Below are 18,446 nucleotides of genomic sequence, written 5' to 3'. Positions count from 1 at the left end.
TTTTATGTTACCAAAATCAATATGCAAGTCTCAATTAGACTTTTGGTAGGGTTTTTCCAACAATTAGACTCTTAGCCTCACTCTGAAGACATGGAAATCTATTTGTCAACGAAAAAATGCGGGAGGCCTAGGACTACGGTTAATAGAGGATACGAATTTATCGTTCCTAGCAAAAATAGGATGAGAAATTAGCAAAGTAAACATGAATTATGGCAAAGGATTCTCTCCAAAAAATATCTTTTATCCGAAGATTTCTTTAAAGTTGAAGCCAAAGCATTGGACTCATGGATATGAAACATACAAACTAGGGAATTAATTTTGAAATGAAGGTACTATCAAATTTTCAACGGGTTATTACTATCAGTTAATGTTTGGTTAGAACTAGAGGTGAAAACGGTATGGTCTGGTCCAGCCTGGTCTAGGGGGTGATAGACTGAAATTTTTAGTCCATTATTTTCCCTGAACCAGACCAATAGCTATCGATCTGGTCAGTCCATTCGGTCTAACCTATTTATTTTTTATTTTTTTCTTCTTTTTTTTTTTGAAAAAATCAATTAATAAAAAATTATTTAGAATATTAAATTAAAATTAAGTGACTTATTAATATGGATTATGTAACTAACTCAATAAAAAAATATTTTATATAGTCAATGATAATAAATTAGATGAAAATTACATTATTAATTTATATAATTACTATATAATTAGTTAATTGATAGAATATTAATTTGTTAATAACATATTTAAAATTTTATAGTGTTAATGATGATAGATTAGATGAAAATTATATAATAATTTGTACAATTATTATATAAATAATATATATATAATATTTTTTATTTTTATTTTTCATTCGATCCAATCTGAGGTGGAAAATCTCTTGACGGGTCCGATCAGTTTCTCTGGTCCGAATCAACCGTTTCTCACCCCCAGTCAAAAACTTGGATACCCACATCAAAAAATTTCAAACCAAAATCAAGTAACCAGATGAATGAGGTCCAGCCTCATCCAAAAGGCTTTGATATCATCGATAATAACAATCGTCATTAGAATATGGAGAACCAACAAGGAATCAGCTGCAAATAGTTTTCCCAAATCTTCAACCTAAAATGTGCCCCCTGTGCAAAGAAGAGGAAGAAACACACTCCATTTTTTTATTGCTTGTCCCTTTGCTTGAATACTATGGTGACAAAGCTGCTGACCTTCGAACCTAAATCGTGTGCAATTGGATTCAATATCATAATGGATTCAGCTTATAATCAAACCGGAGGCACTAGTATTAAATGCATTGGAGAAACATCCTTTCTAGCTTTTTGCGGTAATAGTGATTGATTTTATATGGAGGAAGAGAAAGGAAGTGGTTCATAACCACATTGTAATTTCGATCAGAGAAGCAACTATTCAGCTAGAGAAAATTTATCAAGTCTACAAACTAGCATGGGAAATGAAATCTAAAGCCCAAAAATCAGTTAGATGGATACCTCCACCACCAAACCAATGGAGCTTCTCCTTTGATGCCGCTATAAGTGACTCATTCTCCACCTCTTCAGTTGTTTGTCGGGATTTAGAAGGTAAATGTATGGAAATTTGGACCTCAAAAGATCCCAACAACTAATCCAGTTATAGTAGAGGCATCAGCAGCTCTCATAGATTCTCAAATGGCAAAAAGCATACAATAGAGCCCATAAACTCTAGAAGGGGAAGTGCAGCTAGTCGTCAAAATCTTCACCTAAGCCAAGAATGGAGAGTAATCAAAATCTATCATTATCAAAATTGATGTGCAGACTCAGTGGCACAATGGGCAGCGACCAATTTAGTCTTTGGCCATATACCCCTTCTCAGTATTCCTGCATGTATTTTATATATAGATAGTGGCAAAGACCATCCTTGATATTTTGTAATCTTCATTATATTTCATCTATAAAATATGCTTGATTAGGGAAAAATAAAATAAAAAAGTGATCCACAGTCTCTTCATCCCTTAGCATGTGTAGAAAAATCTAAAAATGAACGCTTTATGCTTCTATCAATCCTCAATACACAACCCAAAGCTAGATGCAGTCCACACAAAGAAATTAGAAGCTTTAAATATGGCTCCTCCAATGAAGTTTCCTCTCTATTCCATCCTAAATTAATAATATCAACTGCTGCATTAATGTTACCTCACAAAACAACATTTTGGAACGACCAAAAGAAAATGGAAAATGGTAGAGGCCCATCACATTAATAATTAATTGGAAAGACATCCATCCCACTCACCACAATTGCCTTTCCATTAGCCCAACCCAATGTATGTGTGTGTTTTTGAATAGAAAAATTCTTCTTATCATCTTCTATTCCACATATCAATATATGATTTATTATTTTTATCTTTTAATTTAAAGACACGCATATTAATATGTAAATATTTGTATTTAAATCGAAGGATAAAAATGACAAATCACATATTAATATATGATGTGGTGGTGATAAATAGTATCTCTCTTCTTAATACACTTGTATGCATTCCAATGAGTAAATTGTGTTGTGCTTTGTGCAACACCTTATACCTGTAATTCTTCATCTCTCAAAGCAATTTTCATATAATCATTACATCAGTTTTCATAATTTGAAAAAATAAATTATCAAAAAGTATTTTCTACGAGATCCAGCACTATCTCTAGAGTTCCTTTGATCTTTCGATCAAGATTTCAGAAATTAAAAAAAAAATTAAAAAATCAATCTAAATAATCTCTTGAAAAATTTAATTGCCAGCAACAAGCGATTTAATATGAAACGATTTTTATCAATTTAAAAGATCTAAACGCAAGATTTAAATGATAAACATAATAAGCAAAAGGTACTTAAAAAAGATCACAAGCTTAAAATCAAACAGTGGCAGGAGATCACAATATTTCAAGTTTCCTTATTGGCACGAATCTGATAATACTTTCCCAGATTAATGCTGCTCATGAGGTCCTGCATTTTTGTGCACTGTGGAATGGGTACTGTTGCAATTCGACACTTCAAATACATAAACACTCCAACCGAAAAACAAAAACAGAGTTTGATGCATTCCATCCCTAAATATGAACTGATCTTTCCATCAACAGCTCCACGAAAGAGTCGGACTTTAATCTCTCACGCAACCACCATGGTCGTCAGTCCATGGTACTCCACATCCGTAGCAAAACTGGGACCCACACCTGCAACCACAAACAATAACGTGTTTATACATGCACATTTAATGTGGCTAGTTTCGAGTTAACTTGTTTATGAAAACGAACTGGCCTGCAAGTAATGTGTGGACAACCCTCAGTCCTTTCCACAATGTATTTGCAATTGGGACAATTCATCCATTTCCTATCCCTTGCAAGCTCCCTAACCAGGAGATCGTTCCTTCCTCTGTCATTCTCATCCAGTCTCTGAAACTCTTCGCAATCTACCCCTGGGTGCCAGGGAACATTACAGTGTGCACAGAACAATCTATGGCAGAATGGACACTCTGACTGCCTAACGACTTCTCCTTCCTCGCTATCGTTCACCAACATGGCTGAACAAAACGGACAGTAAAACTTCTGGGATGCAGGAATCAGAGCTTCGCATAGGGCCACTTCCCACCTTTCCAGCACGTCTTTGGGAAGCAATGGGCCGCAAGCATCGTGTTCCAGCACAGCCTTGCAGTCCAATCCGGGGCAACAAACAACGGTTATGCTCTCTTGGATCTTCGTGGCAACATGTTTCCCAATGCAGTCTGAACAAAATGAGTGAACGCAGCTCTCATTTCTGAACATCTCATCACCGCGTCTCCTCTCAGCACAAATTTCGCAGATGCAATATTGAGATGATTCTCCTGCTTCTTCCGTTCCCTCCACTAGCTCTGTATTTGGTGATGGAGGAGTTGGTTGGATTTCTGGTGAGGATGAGGAGGACAAGGCCTCCTTGTTTGCCATTTGGGAAGTGATCTGGGAGCCCATTAGAACCTCTTGAAACTGTAATTCTTCTGCAAACTGTTCATCTGAAACTGTGAATGTCTCATTTTCTTGTTCGCCATCAGAGACTAGTGAGAAGCAAACATCATCTACTGCATGCATGAGGTCAGAGGCTGATTCGGTTGGCATATTTCAAGGTTTCTGTTTGAACAATCAGCCACTGATCACACTCTCGGCAAAGCAGAATGCCTATGTTTCATGAAATATAAAGGAATTAGTAGCATCATCACTGTACAAAGTCTTGGCTGAGAAGATGTCATCTCTGATTGGAAGATTTGGGACTCCTTTTTTTTTTTTTTTTTTAAAGCAATTTGTAACTTCAGCTAGGGGTTTAAAGCTTTGGAATCTTCTTGATCTTGATGTACAGAAAAAAAAAAAAAGGAGAATGTAGGGTCATGTAAGATAGATAAATAATCTGATCATTTTAAAAAATAAATCAATGTAGGTTTATGGGTTGTAAAGTATATATTGCTTTGTCATCATTGTTTTTCTCTTCGCAGGAGTATACTGCAACTATAGATCCAAGCACCTTAGCAGATAAGTAAGTTCGGAAATGAGAGTTCTTATATTGAGATCTGTACAACTCTTATTTCTATATATATATATATATATATATATATATATATATGAAAAATACTAGTTGAGCTCCTCAAACTTACCGTTCAAACTTACTGCTTGATTATTTTGATTTTTTATTTTTAATTAATAGTTAAGAAATTGACTATTAGTGAAGTTGTATATTTTTTTTAATAATTAATAATATTAAAAAAAAATTAAATACACTAGTGGGTGGCCTGCTAGCAGTACCCTTTTATATATAAGTGTATGATGACTTTGTGATGAGATAATAAGGGTAGATGAGTGATAAGAATATAGTTGTACTAAAATTGGACCAATCATCATTATTAATTAACAACAATACAAGTTTAAATATGATCGATGGTTCAATTATATTAAGATTTTTAGAACTGATCTTATCTTGATAAGATCGATGGTTCAAATTAAGATTTTTAATTTGACAGGTTTGAATAATTCAGATTTCCCATTTGACAATTACCCTGCATGCATCAATAATATTTTTTTTTTAATTTTCTTTTTTCAAGATTTCTTAAGTTTTTCTAATTGAAAATTCATTTTCATTTTGAAAAAAAATTGAAGTTTTAATTATGAAAATGTGGTTTTTGTTGATGGTTAAGTCATTTGTCAAATACAGTAGTCTGAAGAAGTACTCCTTAACATCACCCAAGAGAAGGGTTATTTTTGTAAGTTTGCCTTTGTTCTATTTGAGCCTCTCAAGTTGAAGTAAGAAATTAAGGACTTTATCCTCGTGTTCATACCATCCCAATTAAATGATCCGGGTCATTTGCTTTATGTTCATTTTTCTAGCTAGCCGAAAGGTAGAAAAAGGCCAAAAAAAAAAAAAAAGAAATGAAAGGTACAATCCAAAACTCTCTTTAGAAAAAAAAAGTGATGCCATTTGACTATCTATACAAGAAAAGTTTAAGTAGTTGCTAAATAATCAGGAGAAAGAGAGAATTAAATTAAATATATTAACTTTAAATTTTGAAGTAAGCTTAAGGTTTATGCATAAAGTTGTACTTTTATTTGCAACATCATTCCCTCTTACAAAATAGCATGACCAAGTTTCTAACATAAGCACAATATGAACTTCTACAAAATTCTCGAGATCAGGTACACAGGCATGGATCTAATTCTGATCTAAAGACCTCAAATGTGTTTGTTGTTTGATTTATGTTTACATTGTGTTTGATCTTTAATGTTTGTTCGTTAATCGGGTTGGTGTTAAAGATTGAACCATTAATCAAAAAGGTTTTAAGTCTGTTGGATACTAATTTGATTAAACCTTTAACCTTTAAGATCATAATTATTGTTCTAATATCAATTGTTAAAGATTTAATCATTAATTCAAAAGTTATAAAATTATTAAATATTAATTTAATTAAACCTTTAACCTTCAAAATGATAACACTTAGCGGACGAAAAGATAAAAAAAAAAAAAAAAAAAAAAAAAAAAAAAAAAAAAAAAAAAATCCTCTCACCCAATCAACGTGAACGAGTGGAGCCGGGATAGCAGCGGGATATGCAGGTAGCAACGCTAGTTTGAGAGTACTGTAAAATAGGTTATGTTTTTTTAAAGAGTTTTATCGGTTGGAGTTGGGCTAATCTAAGAACTCACTTGGAAATTGGGATGGAGTGTTCACGGGCTTAAACAAACTCCCCAAAACACTCTAAAGCCCCAAACTAGAATGCCAAGAAGTACAAAAATCTTGCTTTTAGCCCAAAAAAGCAGGAACAACTATGGTTGTGAACCTTTTATTTAGGTCTGACCATTTTGCTGCATGTTGGCATGGTTATTGGGCTTCAGACAGTCCAACTCCTAAGGTAGGTGAAGGCTGAAGCTAGACACTCGGTTTGCATCCATCAAAGACGTTCTCTCCATCACGTCAAAAGGTAGGTAAAAGGCCTGCTTATTGGGAGAAACTAGAAAGCAGCACTACCATTGCCATAATTCGGACCCCACCACCTCCACCACCCAATACCAATCTCACCAACCCAACAACAATATTCAATCTCCTTCTTCACCAACCAAGTGTTTTTTTTCCCCCGTTGCAGATTGCTTCCTTTCCCCTTTTCAACCTCGACGAAACTCCACAATCCCCATTACACCCCTTCACCAACCCCCAGCTTCCATCTTCCTCGCTCTCCTTTTTATCACCTTAATACGATCGATGTTTTCGACCCCTAGCTAGCATTCCCCCCTTACCAGCAACAAGACCCAACATTTATTTGCTTTTCTTCTCTTTTCCTGGCAGTCCTTATGTCTATCCAGACAGAGCAGCCAGGAGGGATGGTTTTCCGATCGAAACTCCCTGACATTTACATTCCCAAACATCTCCCTCTGCACACATATTGCTTTGAGAATATATCGAAGGTCGGCTCGCGCCCTTGTTTGATAAATGGTTCGACCGGCAAGGTGTACACGTACTATGATGTCGAGCTCACCGCGCGCAAGGTCGCTTCCGGCCTCAACAAGCTCGGTGTTGGGAAGGGAGACGTTGTCATGCTCTTGCTACCCAACACGCCGGAATTCGCGTTCGTTTTCCTCGGTGCGTCGCATATAGGTGCCATGACCACGGCTGCCAACCCTTTCTTTACAGCTGCAGAGATATCAAAGCAAGCGAAATCCTCCAAAGCAAAGCTCATCATCACTCAGGCATGTTACTACGACAAGGTGAAGGATTTCGCAGACGAAAATGTTGTTAAGATCATGTGCATCGACGACTCAGCCCCGCAAGACTGCTTGCATTTCTCGGAGCTAACACAGTCCGACGAGAACAACATCCCGACGGTTGACATTAGCCCCGACGACGTAGTGGCACTGCCTTACTCTTCGGGGACGACGGGGCTACCCAAAGGCGTGATGTTAACACACAAAGGGTTGGTGACGAGCGTGGCTCAGCAGGTGGACGGAGAGAATCCAAACCTCTTCTTCCAAAGCGAGGACGTGATTCTGTGCGTGCTGCCTCTGTTTCACATTTACTCCCTCAACTCCGTCTTTCTTTGCGGATTACGAGCTGGAGCAGCCATTTTGCTCATGCAGAGGTTCGAGATTGTTTCCCTCCTGCAGCTGATACAGAAGTACAAGGTGAGCATCATGCCCATTGTCCCGCCGATTGTGTTGGCCATATCTAAGTCCCCAGATCTCGATAAGTATGATCTTTCGTCGATAAAAATGCTCAAATCTGGAGGGGCGCCGTTGGGCAAGGAAATTGAAGAAACTGTGAAGGCAAAGTTTCCCAATGCTAAATTTGGTCAGGTATGGGTCCTTTTCAATCTTTTCTTAATTAATAATCCTTCGGTTTTATTGGTCGTTTCGAACATGCAAGTTTGTCTTGTTTAATAAGCCTTAAAGAATTGAAATACTTCCTTTTCAATTAAGAAAAATCTTATTTACAAGTCTACGTCTTGCGTAAATTTTAAAATTTAAATCTTATGAATCAGATATTATGATATAAGTGATGTGGATACTATATTCTAAATACATGCTCAAAAATAGAAAAATTCAAAAAAAGTTAGAAAATTTTAACTATTATTAATGATGTTGTGTTATAAAGAATATTTGTCGGATCTTTCATTTTTCTTCCATTCCAAGGATATATATTATGACATTTTTATAACATGACTCCAATCATTTAAATGATCTCTTATTTAAAAAAAAAAAATGGTGGATAATATCATATATATCTTAGACTCACCTCATGCAATATTGAATAAATGTCCCCATTAATCATGCATATGCTTGTTGTGGGTCAAGCTTCATAGATAAGAAGCCCTCCCAAAAAAGAATGGTGATCCAAGTCTTCCAATTAATCTAGCTAGGATCGCTGTCATGGTACATATATAGAATTTTCCATTCCAATATTCCTGGTCTGCATTTTCTTCCAACTGTAGTAAAATATTGATGTTTCCTACCATGGTACTTGATATTTATGGGCCAAGCTTCCAAAAAGAGATAGGGTCCCCATGTCAGCTCATTAACCATTAGTCCATATCTATTAACTTTCACTGTTTTTTATTTTTTATTTTTTATATCATAATAAAATATAGTGGAACAAGAATATATATATATATATATAGTCAATAATGAATTAGTGACAAAGCAAGGGGGTTCTACAAAGTAAATTATTTCAAGTAAATTCTTACTAAAATTTAATATTTTAGGTATATTATCTCCCATTTAATTTTAATTAAAATATTAAACAAACTTTTTTTTTTTGCCGTTTTTATTTTTGTGAAATGCCTATTTTCTTTAGATTTTGAATTTATTTGCTTTTATTTCTTACTGTTCAATCACTCTTTTTTTTTTTTTTTATTATCATTTTTTTAATAGTGTTCCTAAAAATTTTCAATTGAACTATTTATTTCAATCTAAAATCCTTGGCGCCTCCAAAGTTATAATCCTAACTTCGTCCCCGAGTATATGTATATTATATACTATCATCAGAAAAAAGTGTTAAAAAGTATGTAGAATATGCATGAGAAGTTGGGGAGGTAGGTAGTCATCAATGATGGAGGCAGAGCAGTTAAGATAGAGTTTTAGATCACCGACTCCTCCTTTCAACTTGTACAACTACATTACCAACCGTACGTATTTACTGAGCATTTTAGTCCCTAAACTTCTTAATTTGTCATACAAATATACTTAAGTCACAAGAAATTCTCATAAAAATAAATTTACAAAGAGATATTTTATATACAGTTATTTTTGCATATTCTTTTCATACTTTACTGATGTCATTGACTAAATTAGTTATTTTATATTAAAAAAATAACGTAGCCAATCACATGATTAGTGGAGTGAATAAGGAATATATAAAAATAATTGTATATAGAGTTTTTGACATAGATATATACATATATATATATATATATATATAAGGTTGGGAGAGAATTTTAAACCTTTTGTCCTACTTTGTATTTTAAAAATGACTCATTTTCAAAGATATTACACTCTTGTTGTCTCCCTTAATGTTATTAATAGAACCCATCAACATTGAACCAGCAAGCTAGGAAAAAGCATAAAAATGAGTGCCTAATGTTTGTATAAGTCATTATTGTATCTAGTATTATTCACGTAATAAATATTGACGAGGAAGTTGTTTAGGATTGTTGTTATGGTTGCTCTATATCTTCAGTTAACTCAATCACTGCAACGAAGTAATAGTCTCCAAATGCATGCTCGTGGGTCAAGCAGCTTCCATGAGTACTATTCCGATCCCCTCCCGAAAAAATTATGGTCCTCCATCTCTTCCTCATTAATCAGGATCGCTTTTATGGTTTGGTATTTGGTATGCATCTTGCATTGTCCTCACTCTAGGAAACTAGAGACTCCAATCATATTTGGGAGTGGTCAAGCTTCCAAGTTTTTAAGAAGACAGCATAATTTCCTATAATTTCTGTCCAAACGCTTTCTACAATTCAGAGATAGACATACAGTCAAAATCTAGATCAAGTGCCTGCATGATCTCTACCCCCATCCACATTTATATTATGGTTAGCGTTTCCACATCATGCATGTCACCAACCCAGCCATATCTCTCTTCTTTCCTTGTTTTAGTTTTCATTTTTCTTTAATTACCCCCAACTTTTGGAAGAGAGTATACCTAACCTGGTTGGCAGTAAAACAAAATAATAAATGGTTTTGATAATGGAGGATATAGTGGTAGCTAGTCAATAATGGAGGCAGAACTGTTAAGATAAGAGTTCTAGACAGACTTTTTTCTTACAAATATAAATAAATTGAGACTACATTACCAACTAGATACCTTTATTCAGCGTAGATATTATACAATCATTTTTGTGTATTTTTTATACATTCTATTAATATGATTAGCTGCGTTATTTTTTTTTTTATATAAAATAATTATTTTGACAAATTATATTAATGAAGTATACAAATAATACTCAAAAGTGACTGTACGTAAATCAATTTAATATTATACTTATAATTTAGGACGGTTCAAAAAAACCAAAAACTCTAAAAACTCATGTAGATCATTAAAAGTACCATCTAGATCAGATAGGAAACTGTTCTTTCTTAATTAGTACCGATGTGGGACTTTCTTGGGAACTGTTTAACGCTTCTCATAAACTTCTTTGGTGCATGGAGAAGTGCTTAATTTTGCTCATGATGAACCTAAACAAAATATTTGGTTGTAAAAATACAGGGATATGGAATGACAGAGGCAGGTCCAGTACTGTCAATGTGTTTGGCATTTGCCAAAGAACCATTTGAGGTGAAATCAGGAGCATGTGGCACTGTTGTAAGGAATGCAGAAATGAAGATCGTCGACCCCGAAACTGGTTCCTCCCTGCCCCGCAACCAACCCGGAGAGATTTGCATTAGGGGCGACCAGATCATGAAAGGTACGTACGTATAAGCTAGCACTAATTTTATAGAATCGGATTTTCTGTGGTAGAGATGGACATAAAATTAATAGATAATACAATATTTATTACTCGTTTAACGCTCTGCTCAAAAAGTTTTTATGGATAATAATAAGTAAAGTGTTTGTCTCTCCCATTTAAGAGAATCTTGACATATTACTTTCATTTGATCTATCATTGCTATTATTATCTAGATTAGATTGGTGTTGAGATCACCTTACGTAGCCTTGTTGATATATGTTCAGGTTACATTAATGATCCGGAAGCCACAGAGAGAACCATAGATAAAGAGGGTTGGTTACATACGGGCGATGTCGGCTTCATTGACGACGACGACGAGCTCTTTATCGTTGATCGGTTGAAGGAATTGATCAAATACAAAGGGTTTCAAGTTGCCCCTGCCGAACTTGAGGCCTTGCTACTCACCCATCCCAACATCTCTGATGCTGCTGTCGTCCCGTAAGTTAATTTAGTTCTCAGAAATGTTTGGTTCAAGAAAAGATTGATATGACTTGTTGTGCCTAACAAATTGTGACACCTTTTTGTTTTACTGAAAAAAATCAAACGTCTCATATCTAACCACATTAATTTAGGATATATGCGTATGTAACTAAATACGTACTTTGCATGGTGGGTTGTGTTCTGGGTTTTGTACACTGAATCAGCACTCATGCACGTGAATGATGTTAATTTGCCATTTATATATACAGCTTGAAAGACGATCTAGCGGGAGAAGTCCCTGTTGCTTTTGTGGTACGATCAAGTGGTTCTAACCTCACAGAGGATGCAATTAAGCAGTTTGTGTCTAAACAGGTGACTTTTAATCTTAAATCTTGCTAAAATAGGTGACTTTTCTGCATTAAATTTTGTTTTGAAAAATAGGGTACTTTTTGGCTTCTATCTTAACTCGAGCTTGTATACATGTCATTTGTGATGGTTCAGGTGGTGTTTTATAAAAGAATAAACCGAGTATTTTTCATCGATGCAATTCCAAAGTCGCCGTCGGGGAAAATATTGCGCAAAGATTTGAGGGCGAAACTGGCCGCCGGCCTTCCAAGTTGAATCCGGCCAGTACCATATATATATATATATATATATAAAGCTATACGAAAGCTATTGGACTTTGCTACATGAATTACTTTGTATTTGAAAAGAAAGTATGCGTAAAGGACTTGAATTGCAATTTCAAAACCAATTAATACTAAATGTTATATATGATTTGTTATTTGTTTGTTAATTTTTCAGATCGATGTTGTGTTTCTTTCTTCAAAATGTTAATGGAGGATCTTTTACATTGCAATTAATACTCATCAACACCCTAGCTAGGGGGTAAATCCAAGGTGAGGATGATATCAAGGTAGTGATCAGTCCCAATTTATCAAATCACAAGCATCATGTGGAGTACAATCATTAATCACGTGGAATTGTTTTAAAGTTGAGTTTTGCTACGTACAAGTAAAATTATATACTAATTTACGTATTAATACTGTTTTCTTTATATTCAAAATTTAAATTAGCACTGTTTTTAATAAAATCTACTTTTTGACTAATCACATTAAATTGGTACATATATTATATGCAGTTGTGATTGCAACTAAATTTTTCCTTTAAAATTTAAATAAAACCTTAATAAGAGAACCATCTTTTCATACATATTATTGTGAAAAGTTCTGCAATAAGGGTATGTTTGGATTTTGGATGCTTAAAGCGTTTTAAAATTTTGTGAAGGGTAAGAGTAAATATATTTTATTAGATTTTAAGAAATGAAAAAAAAAATGAATATAAATATTATATTAGAGTTTGTGAAATGAATAGATAAAATTAAAAAGTTATTTGAATATTAATTTTTAATATTATTTTTCTTAGGAAGTTTATAAAAATTATATTTATTTTTGTATTTAAGTAATGATTAAATAAAAAAAATTTAAAATTTGAAATAGAGAAATATTTTTATGTTTAAGTGAGTAATCTTTACAAATGAAGTTACGAAAAATTTTTAATGTCACTCAAACATGCCTTAAAACAATTTCTAATAAATTATAATATGTCAAATGGTTGCATTTCAGTAGTAGGATGATTTCAGATATTTTGTGAATAATAGTAAAATAATAATAATAAAATATTTAATAATAATAATAAATAGTAGTATAAAATAGTTAAAATATATAAAAATAATAATAATAAAATAATAAATAATAAAATATTCTCATTACACTTCCTAAATGGAGCCTAATCACAAGAGAATAGTAAGCATACCTTGGAGTCTTGGACTAGTGATCCTACTAGGCAGAGCCCCAGCAAGAATGAGCTAGCAAAAGGCCCATGACTACGGAAAAAGCCCATATTCATCAGACCAATAGAAAGTAAAGCCCCTCCCCAACTTCCCACCAAAAAAGGCCATGCTACGGGATGACTATTTTTATTTTTTATATTTTCCCCTTTCATATTTGACACACATCAGGAAAATTTCTTTTTTATTTGAAGAAAATTTAAAAGTTTAAATTTAAAATTTCTAACTTATTTTTTTTTCTAAAAGATTTAAAATTTAAAAAAAAAAAAAATACATACGCATGCATATATATATATATATATATACTAGTAAAAGATGTTACATACCTGAGGTATATATGTCCAGTTAAATGTTTTTAATGTTTTTATCTTTTTAACAGCACACCTCTTTAATTTATAGAATTTTCAAAAGTTGATATATTATTTTTTATTAAAATTCTTTGATCTGATTCAACCATCTTTTTCAAAAAGTAATTTCTTTAAACAGAGTCAACACTATATATATAAATTTGATTTTACATATTTTCTATCTTTCTATCTTGTTCACAACCCACCTCTCTAATTTATAGAATTTTCACAAGTAGATATATTGTTTTTTATTAAAATTATTTGATCTAATTCAGCCATCTTTTTCAAAAATTAATTTATTTACATAGAATCAACCATTGAAGGACTATATATATAAATTTGGTTTTTCATATTTTCTATGTTTCTCTATAATTTACAAAATTTTCACGGATAAATATATAATTTTTTATTAAAATTATTTGATCTGATTCATCTTTTTTTTTTTTTTTAACAATCCCTACTGCCCACCCCTAAAATAAATGAAATAGAATGAGTGAGGGATTAAAATGGAAAATAGTAAAAGCATAGGGGTAGGATTGGAAAATGAAAATTTGTCCAAAAATATTGTTCATAAGAGGATAGACACTTTTAATATATAATAATGAGTAATATTATTTATGTTGCCCAGATGACTAACACAAGAGGGGGGGTGAATTGAGTTGTATAAAAAAAATAACAATTATAAATCAAATATATAATATAAAATATAAACAAAATATAAAATAACAATAAATATAAAGAGTAAGGGTAAGAGAGAAGCAAACTTAGTATGTTAACGAGGTTCGACCCCACTGCCTACGTCCTCGCCTCAAGCTACCCCTTGAGGATTCCCAAATTCACTATTCAACCTCCTTCAGGTGGAGATAGAAACCTATTACACCTTTGAACAATACCGCTACAAAGGATCCGTGTAGAACACCCTCTACACTTGCAATCACCTTACACGTGGTGATTCAACTATTCCCCGTGTAGAATACTTTCTACACACACAAGGGTTATACACACCCTTTTTCTGATACAAGAGCTGATAGTGGGTAGGTTATCAGAAAACACTCCTCAATGAGTGAAATAAGAACAATACAGCGCAAACTATATCTCTCAAAATGAATAAGGATTAAGGCTCAATGCTTAGAGAAGAGAGAATGAAAGTTTTGAATGAATGTTGTATGCTCTTGGTGTTGTGAATGTGAAGCTCTCAATTGATCTATTTATAGGCATATGAGACTTCATATTCAAATTTAAAAAGATTCACATGTCAAAGACAACATCATTCACTTTTTCAAAAAATTCAAATAAAATGTTCTTCTTTTTCAATTGTCAAAAACAACATCATTCACTTTTTCAAAGAATTCAAATAAAAGGTTCTTCTTTTTCAATTGTCAAAGACAACATCATTCACTTTTTTAAAAAAATCAAACCTAATCTTTTACTTTTAGCATATGACAAAATGAGCACACTTTCATTTTCAAAAAATTCAAACCTAATCTTTTACTTTTTGTATAAGTCTAAAAAAGTATCAATCACTTTTGAAAATATTCAAATAAAACATGCACATGTGAAAGATGACAATCAATCATCTTTAATATTTTCAAAGTTCAACCCTTTAATCAATGCATGCACATGCAAAAGATGACAATCAATTATCTTTCAAAATTTTCAAATTTAATTTTCAAAAATATTCATGAACATGTGGAAAATGTATTTTAATGCTTTATGATAAAATATTAATTTTGAGCATTAATCCTAATTTCGAATTTTGAAGAGATTTACAACATTACTCTATAATTTTAATATGAACTTGTTCCCTTCTTGCTCATGCTTATTTCCTTGATGTGCTTGACTCCATTGTATAGACAACTTGAGCTTGAGACTTCTTTATTCTTTGAATTCATTTATTATCATCAAAATCCATGTGTAGATTTATAATCACATGAAACTTGAAATCTTGAGTTCAACAATTTATAATCGTAGAATGTGCAAATGCAGCTATGTGGGTCTCGTATTAATTTATTTTTTTAAAAAAAATTAGACAACGCTTATATAATCATGACTGTAAATATTATTTCACTATAATAATAATACATACATTTATTTTTGATTGATTAGATCATGCTAGAAGAGAGTCTCCTCCCGTTAGGTAGGAAAAGACTTCGAATATCTCAACTGGAAAAGCTCTGACACTCAAGCTAGTTTTCTTGAATTAAGAGGCAGGTATTTTCAACTTAGATTGTACCTTGGTTGGTCTCTGGTATTTATACAGGTTCACTACATCTCTTCTGGTGGAGTTTTTTTTCCATTTCCACAAAGTTTATCACCCCCTTCGAATTATTACCATTAAAATCAGAATTTTATAAATATTACCAGATGAGTCATCCACCACTACATGCTCAACGAATTCACAACATACTTGCTCTTAATATTATGTTATAAATAGATGCTTAGGGGCAATATAGTACATTCATTTTTCTGTATAAATTACTTCATTCTTCTTGTATAATAGCCTACTGTACATAATGCATTTACATTACATTGAATAGAATTACTCAACATTGTCTTCATCTTCTTTGATGCTTTGCTTCTCTTTTATTCGAACAACCAGACCTTCATCAACTCTTACATGACATCAGAGCGTCCCACTCCCGATTTTACTGGCCTTAGTAAACCAACCAACCCTTACCGATTAGAAACCTCCAATAACCCTAGCACTCTGCTCATCACTGACCTCCTTACAACCGAGAATTACTCTACGTGGTCCAAATCAATTCAATGTGCTCTTTGCGCCAAGAATAAACTTAGTTTTCTCAGTGGAAGCATCTTCAAACCTCCTACTATCACTGACCCTCTTTTTGCCCTTTAGGAACGATGCAATTATATGCTTGTGTCCTGGCTTCAAAACTCAATAAGCATGCCCCTTCGTCCCTCCATCGCATTTGGTGATGATGCTTGTGAGTTATGGCTTGAATTGCAGGAACGATTCTCCCCTCAAAATGGCCCTTGGATCTATGAGCTGAAGAATACTCTTGTAAATTTGTCTCAAGAAAATGATACAGTTAACATCTATTATGGTAAACTCAAATTTCTTTAGGATGAACTTTTCATTTCCGACCCACTACATGTTTGTTCTTGTGCCTCAATGAAGGTCATATTTGACCAATACCAACGGGATTGTGTGATTCAATTCCTTATGGGTCTTCATGACTCCTTCACAAATGAGCGTGACCAAATTATGTTAACTGACCATCTCCCACCAGTAAACAAAGTATTTTCTTACATTCAACAGTAAGAGCGTCATCGGCTCATCACCTCAGCTGCTCCTCTTGTTGACACGATTGCTTTGCCTGTTCATCGTTTGTCACCAACACCACCTCATTTTTCTCCCAAGCGCAACAATAAGTACCACTTTCATTGCAAAATCACATGCCATACTTTGGCTAAGTGCTTCAAATCTAGAAATGCCACAACCCCTGTTTGTACTCATTGTGAAATGACTAGGCACACCGTTGAATGTTGCTACAAGCTCTATGGTTATTCTCCTGGTCACAAGTTTCACAAGCCACACCTTAATACTGTTTCTCTAAAAACTCTTGTATCTGAAACCAGTAATGAGCCCAACTGTTGAGTAATGTGGAGTCTGGTTCACACCGCTCGAGCGGAGTCATTGGCCGCTCGAGCGAAGTCAGGCAGAGTCGAACGCTCGATGTTGGCTCGACAGTGAGCTCGAGCAGGAGGAGTTCGCTCGAGCGGAGGCATTGGCCGCTCGAGCGAAATCAGGCAGAGTCGAACGCTCGACGTCAGCTCGACAGTGGGCTCGAGCGGGATGCGGAAGGGAAGTTCGCTCGACGCGCGCTCGACACGCCGCTCGAGCGAACATGCGTTTTAGGGATTCCGCCGTTTGAACTATATATATATGATTTTTGCCTCTTTTGTCTGTAACAGAGCAGCTACGAAAACACTGTGGATGAACAGTGTTGTGACCCATCTTGTAGTGTGATTCCTCAATAATAAAAATCCTCTGCAGCTCCCGTGGACGTAGGCAATTTGCCGAACCACGTACATCTTGTGTCGTGTGTGATTGCGTGTGTGATCGTTTTCTCATTCTGTGTTATTTTTCAATTCATTGTCATCGTTTTTCACAACACCCAACATGGTGTTGACTAAAGAGCAATATCATGAGCTCATAGCCTTGTTGCACAATAAGAACTTGATTGCTTCTCCATCTGCAAATCAGCTTCAAATCGTTCCTTCCTCTCACCCTCATACATCTTCCGCTGCTAGTGCCTCAATTTGTTTGTCATCTACTTCCAGTACTTCAACACCATGGATCATAGACACGAGAGCTACTGATCATATGATCTGTAGCCCCTCTTTCTTCACTAAAATCACTTCCAGAACTTCCTATTTTGTCAAACTTCCCAATGGAGAATTAGCTATTGTCACTCGCATTGGTACTGGGCAAGTGACAGCAACTCTTCTCCTCCTCCATAATATTTTATGTATTCCTACTTTCACTTTCAATTTGTTATCTACTGGGAAACTTGCCAAAGAATTGAATTGTTGTCTTATATTTGTCTATGACTTGTGTTTTATACAGGGCATTTCTCATTGGACAACGATTGGGAAGGGTAGCATGATACATGATCTCTACCATTTACACGCAGACAATGTCTCACCTCAAGCTTTGGTTCATATCTTATCTCAGAATTTTCACCTTCAAAATTTTATTTCAGCCTCTGTACAACCTCTCAACAGTTCTCATGATTTATGGCACTGTCGATTAGGTCATCCCTCCCATTCTCGCATTTTACTCATACAAGATCCTCTTGTAATTACTCATATGAATATTAATGAAAATTTACCTTATCTTCTTTA

The 18,446-nt window shown here is 34.2% G+C and overlaps 2 protein-coding genes and 1 long non-coding RNA gene across 3 annotated transcripts; 2 read left to right on the top strand and 1 right to left on the bottom strand.

The window, feature by feature from the left end:
• Positions 1–2,829: 2,829 nt before the first annotated feature.
• On the bottom strand, positions 2,830–4,249 carry LOC122309031 (probable E3 ubiquitin-protein ligase RNF217). Its single transcript, XM_043122377.1, has 2 exons — positions 3,271–4,249; positions 2,830–3,185 (listed from the first exon to the last, which is right to left on the bottom strand). Exons 1-2 carry the CDS (start codon positions 4,098–4,100, stop codon positions 3,113–3,115), a joined length of 903 nt encoding a protein of 300 aa, XP_042978311.1. The 5' UTR covers positions 4,101–4,249; the 3' UTR covers positions 2,830–3,112.
• Positions 4,250–6,603: 2,354 nt separating this feature from the next.
• LOC122309022 (4-coumarate--CoA ligase 1-like) lies at positions 6,604–12,165 on the top strand. The gene is made up of 5 exons (XM_043122366.1): positions 6,604–7,809; positions 10,721–10,919; positions 11,186–11,399; positions 11,651–11,753; positions 11,883–12,165. The coding sequence occupies exons 1-5, from the start codon at positions 6,811–6,813 to the stop codon at positions 12,000–12,002; spliced, it is 1,635 nt and encodes a 544-aa protein (XP_042978300.1). The 5' UTR covers positions 6,604–6,810; the 3' UTR covers positions 12,003–12,165.
• A 3,827-nt stretch (positions 12,166–15,992) lies between these two features.
• LOC122309017 lies at positions 15,993–18,446 on the top strand. The gene is made up of 2 exons (XR_006242321.1): positions 15,993–16,642; positions 18,169–18,446. It is a non-coding gene; the product is annotated as an uncharacterized LOC122309017 (long non-coding RNA).

The sequence above is a fragment of the Carya illinoinensis genome, chromosome 1 (assembly GCF_018687715.1).
Source record: "Carya illinoinensis cultivar Pawnee chromosome 1, C.illinoinensisPawnee_v1, whole genome shotgun sequence".
Taxonomy (NCBI): domain Eukaryota; kingdom Viridiplantae; phylum Streptophyta; class Magnoliopsida; order Fagales; family Juglandaceae; genus Carya; species Carya illinoinensis.
Note: the sequence above shows the minus strand (reverse complement) of the source record. Positions and strands in the feature narration are given on the sequence as shown.

Coding starts and splice junctions, on each gene's coding strand:
- LOC122309031 (XM_043122377.1), bottom strand. CDS start 4,100: ATGCCAACCGAATCAGCCTCTGACCTCATGCATGCAGTAGATGATGTT. Junction 3,186..3,270: donor TGTCCACACATTACTTGCAG/GCCAGTTCGTTT, acceptor TTGTGGTTGCAG/GTGTGGGTCCCAGTTTTGCT.
- LOC122309022 (XM_043122366.1), top strand. CDS start 6,811: ATGTCTATCCAGACAGAGCAGCCAGGAGGGATGGTTTTCCGATCGAAA. Junction 7,810..10,720: donor CCAATGCTAAATTTGGTCAG/GTATGGGTCCTT, acceptor GTAAAAATACAG/GGATATGGAATGACAGAGGC. Junction 10,920..11,185: donor GGGCGACCAGATCATGAAAG/GTACGTACGTAT, acceptor ATATATGTTCAG/GTTACATTAATGATCCGGAA.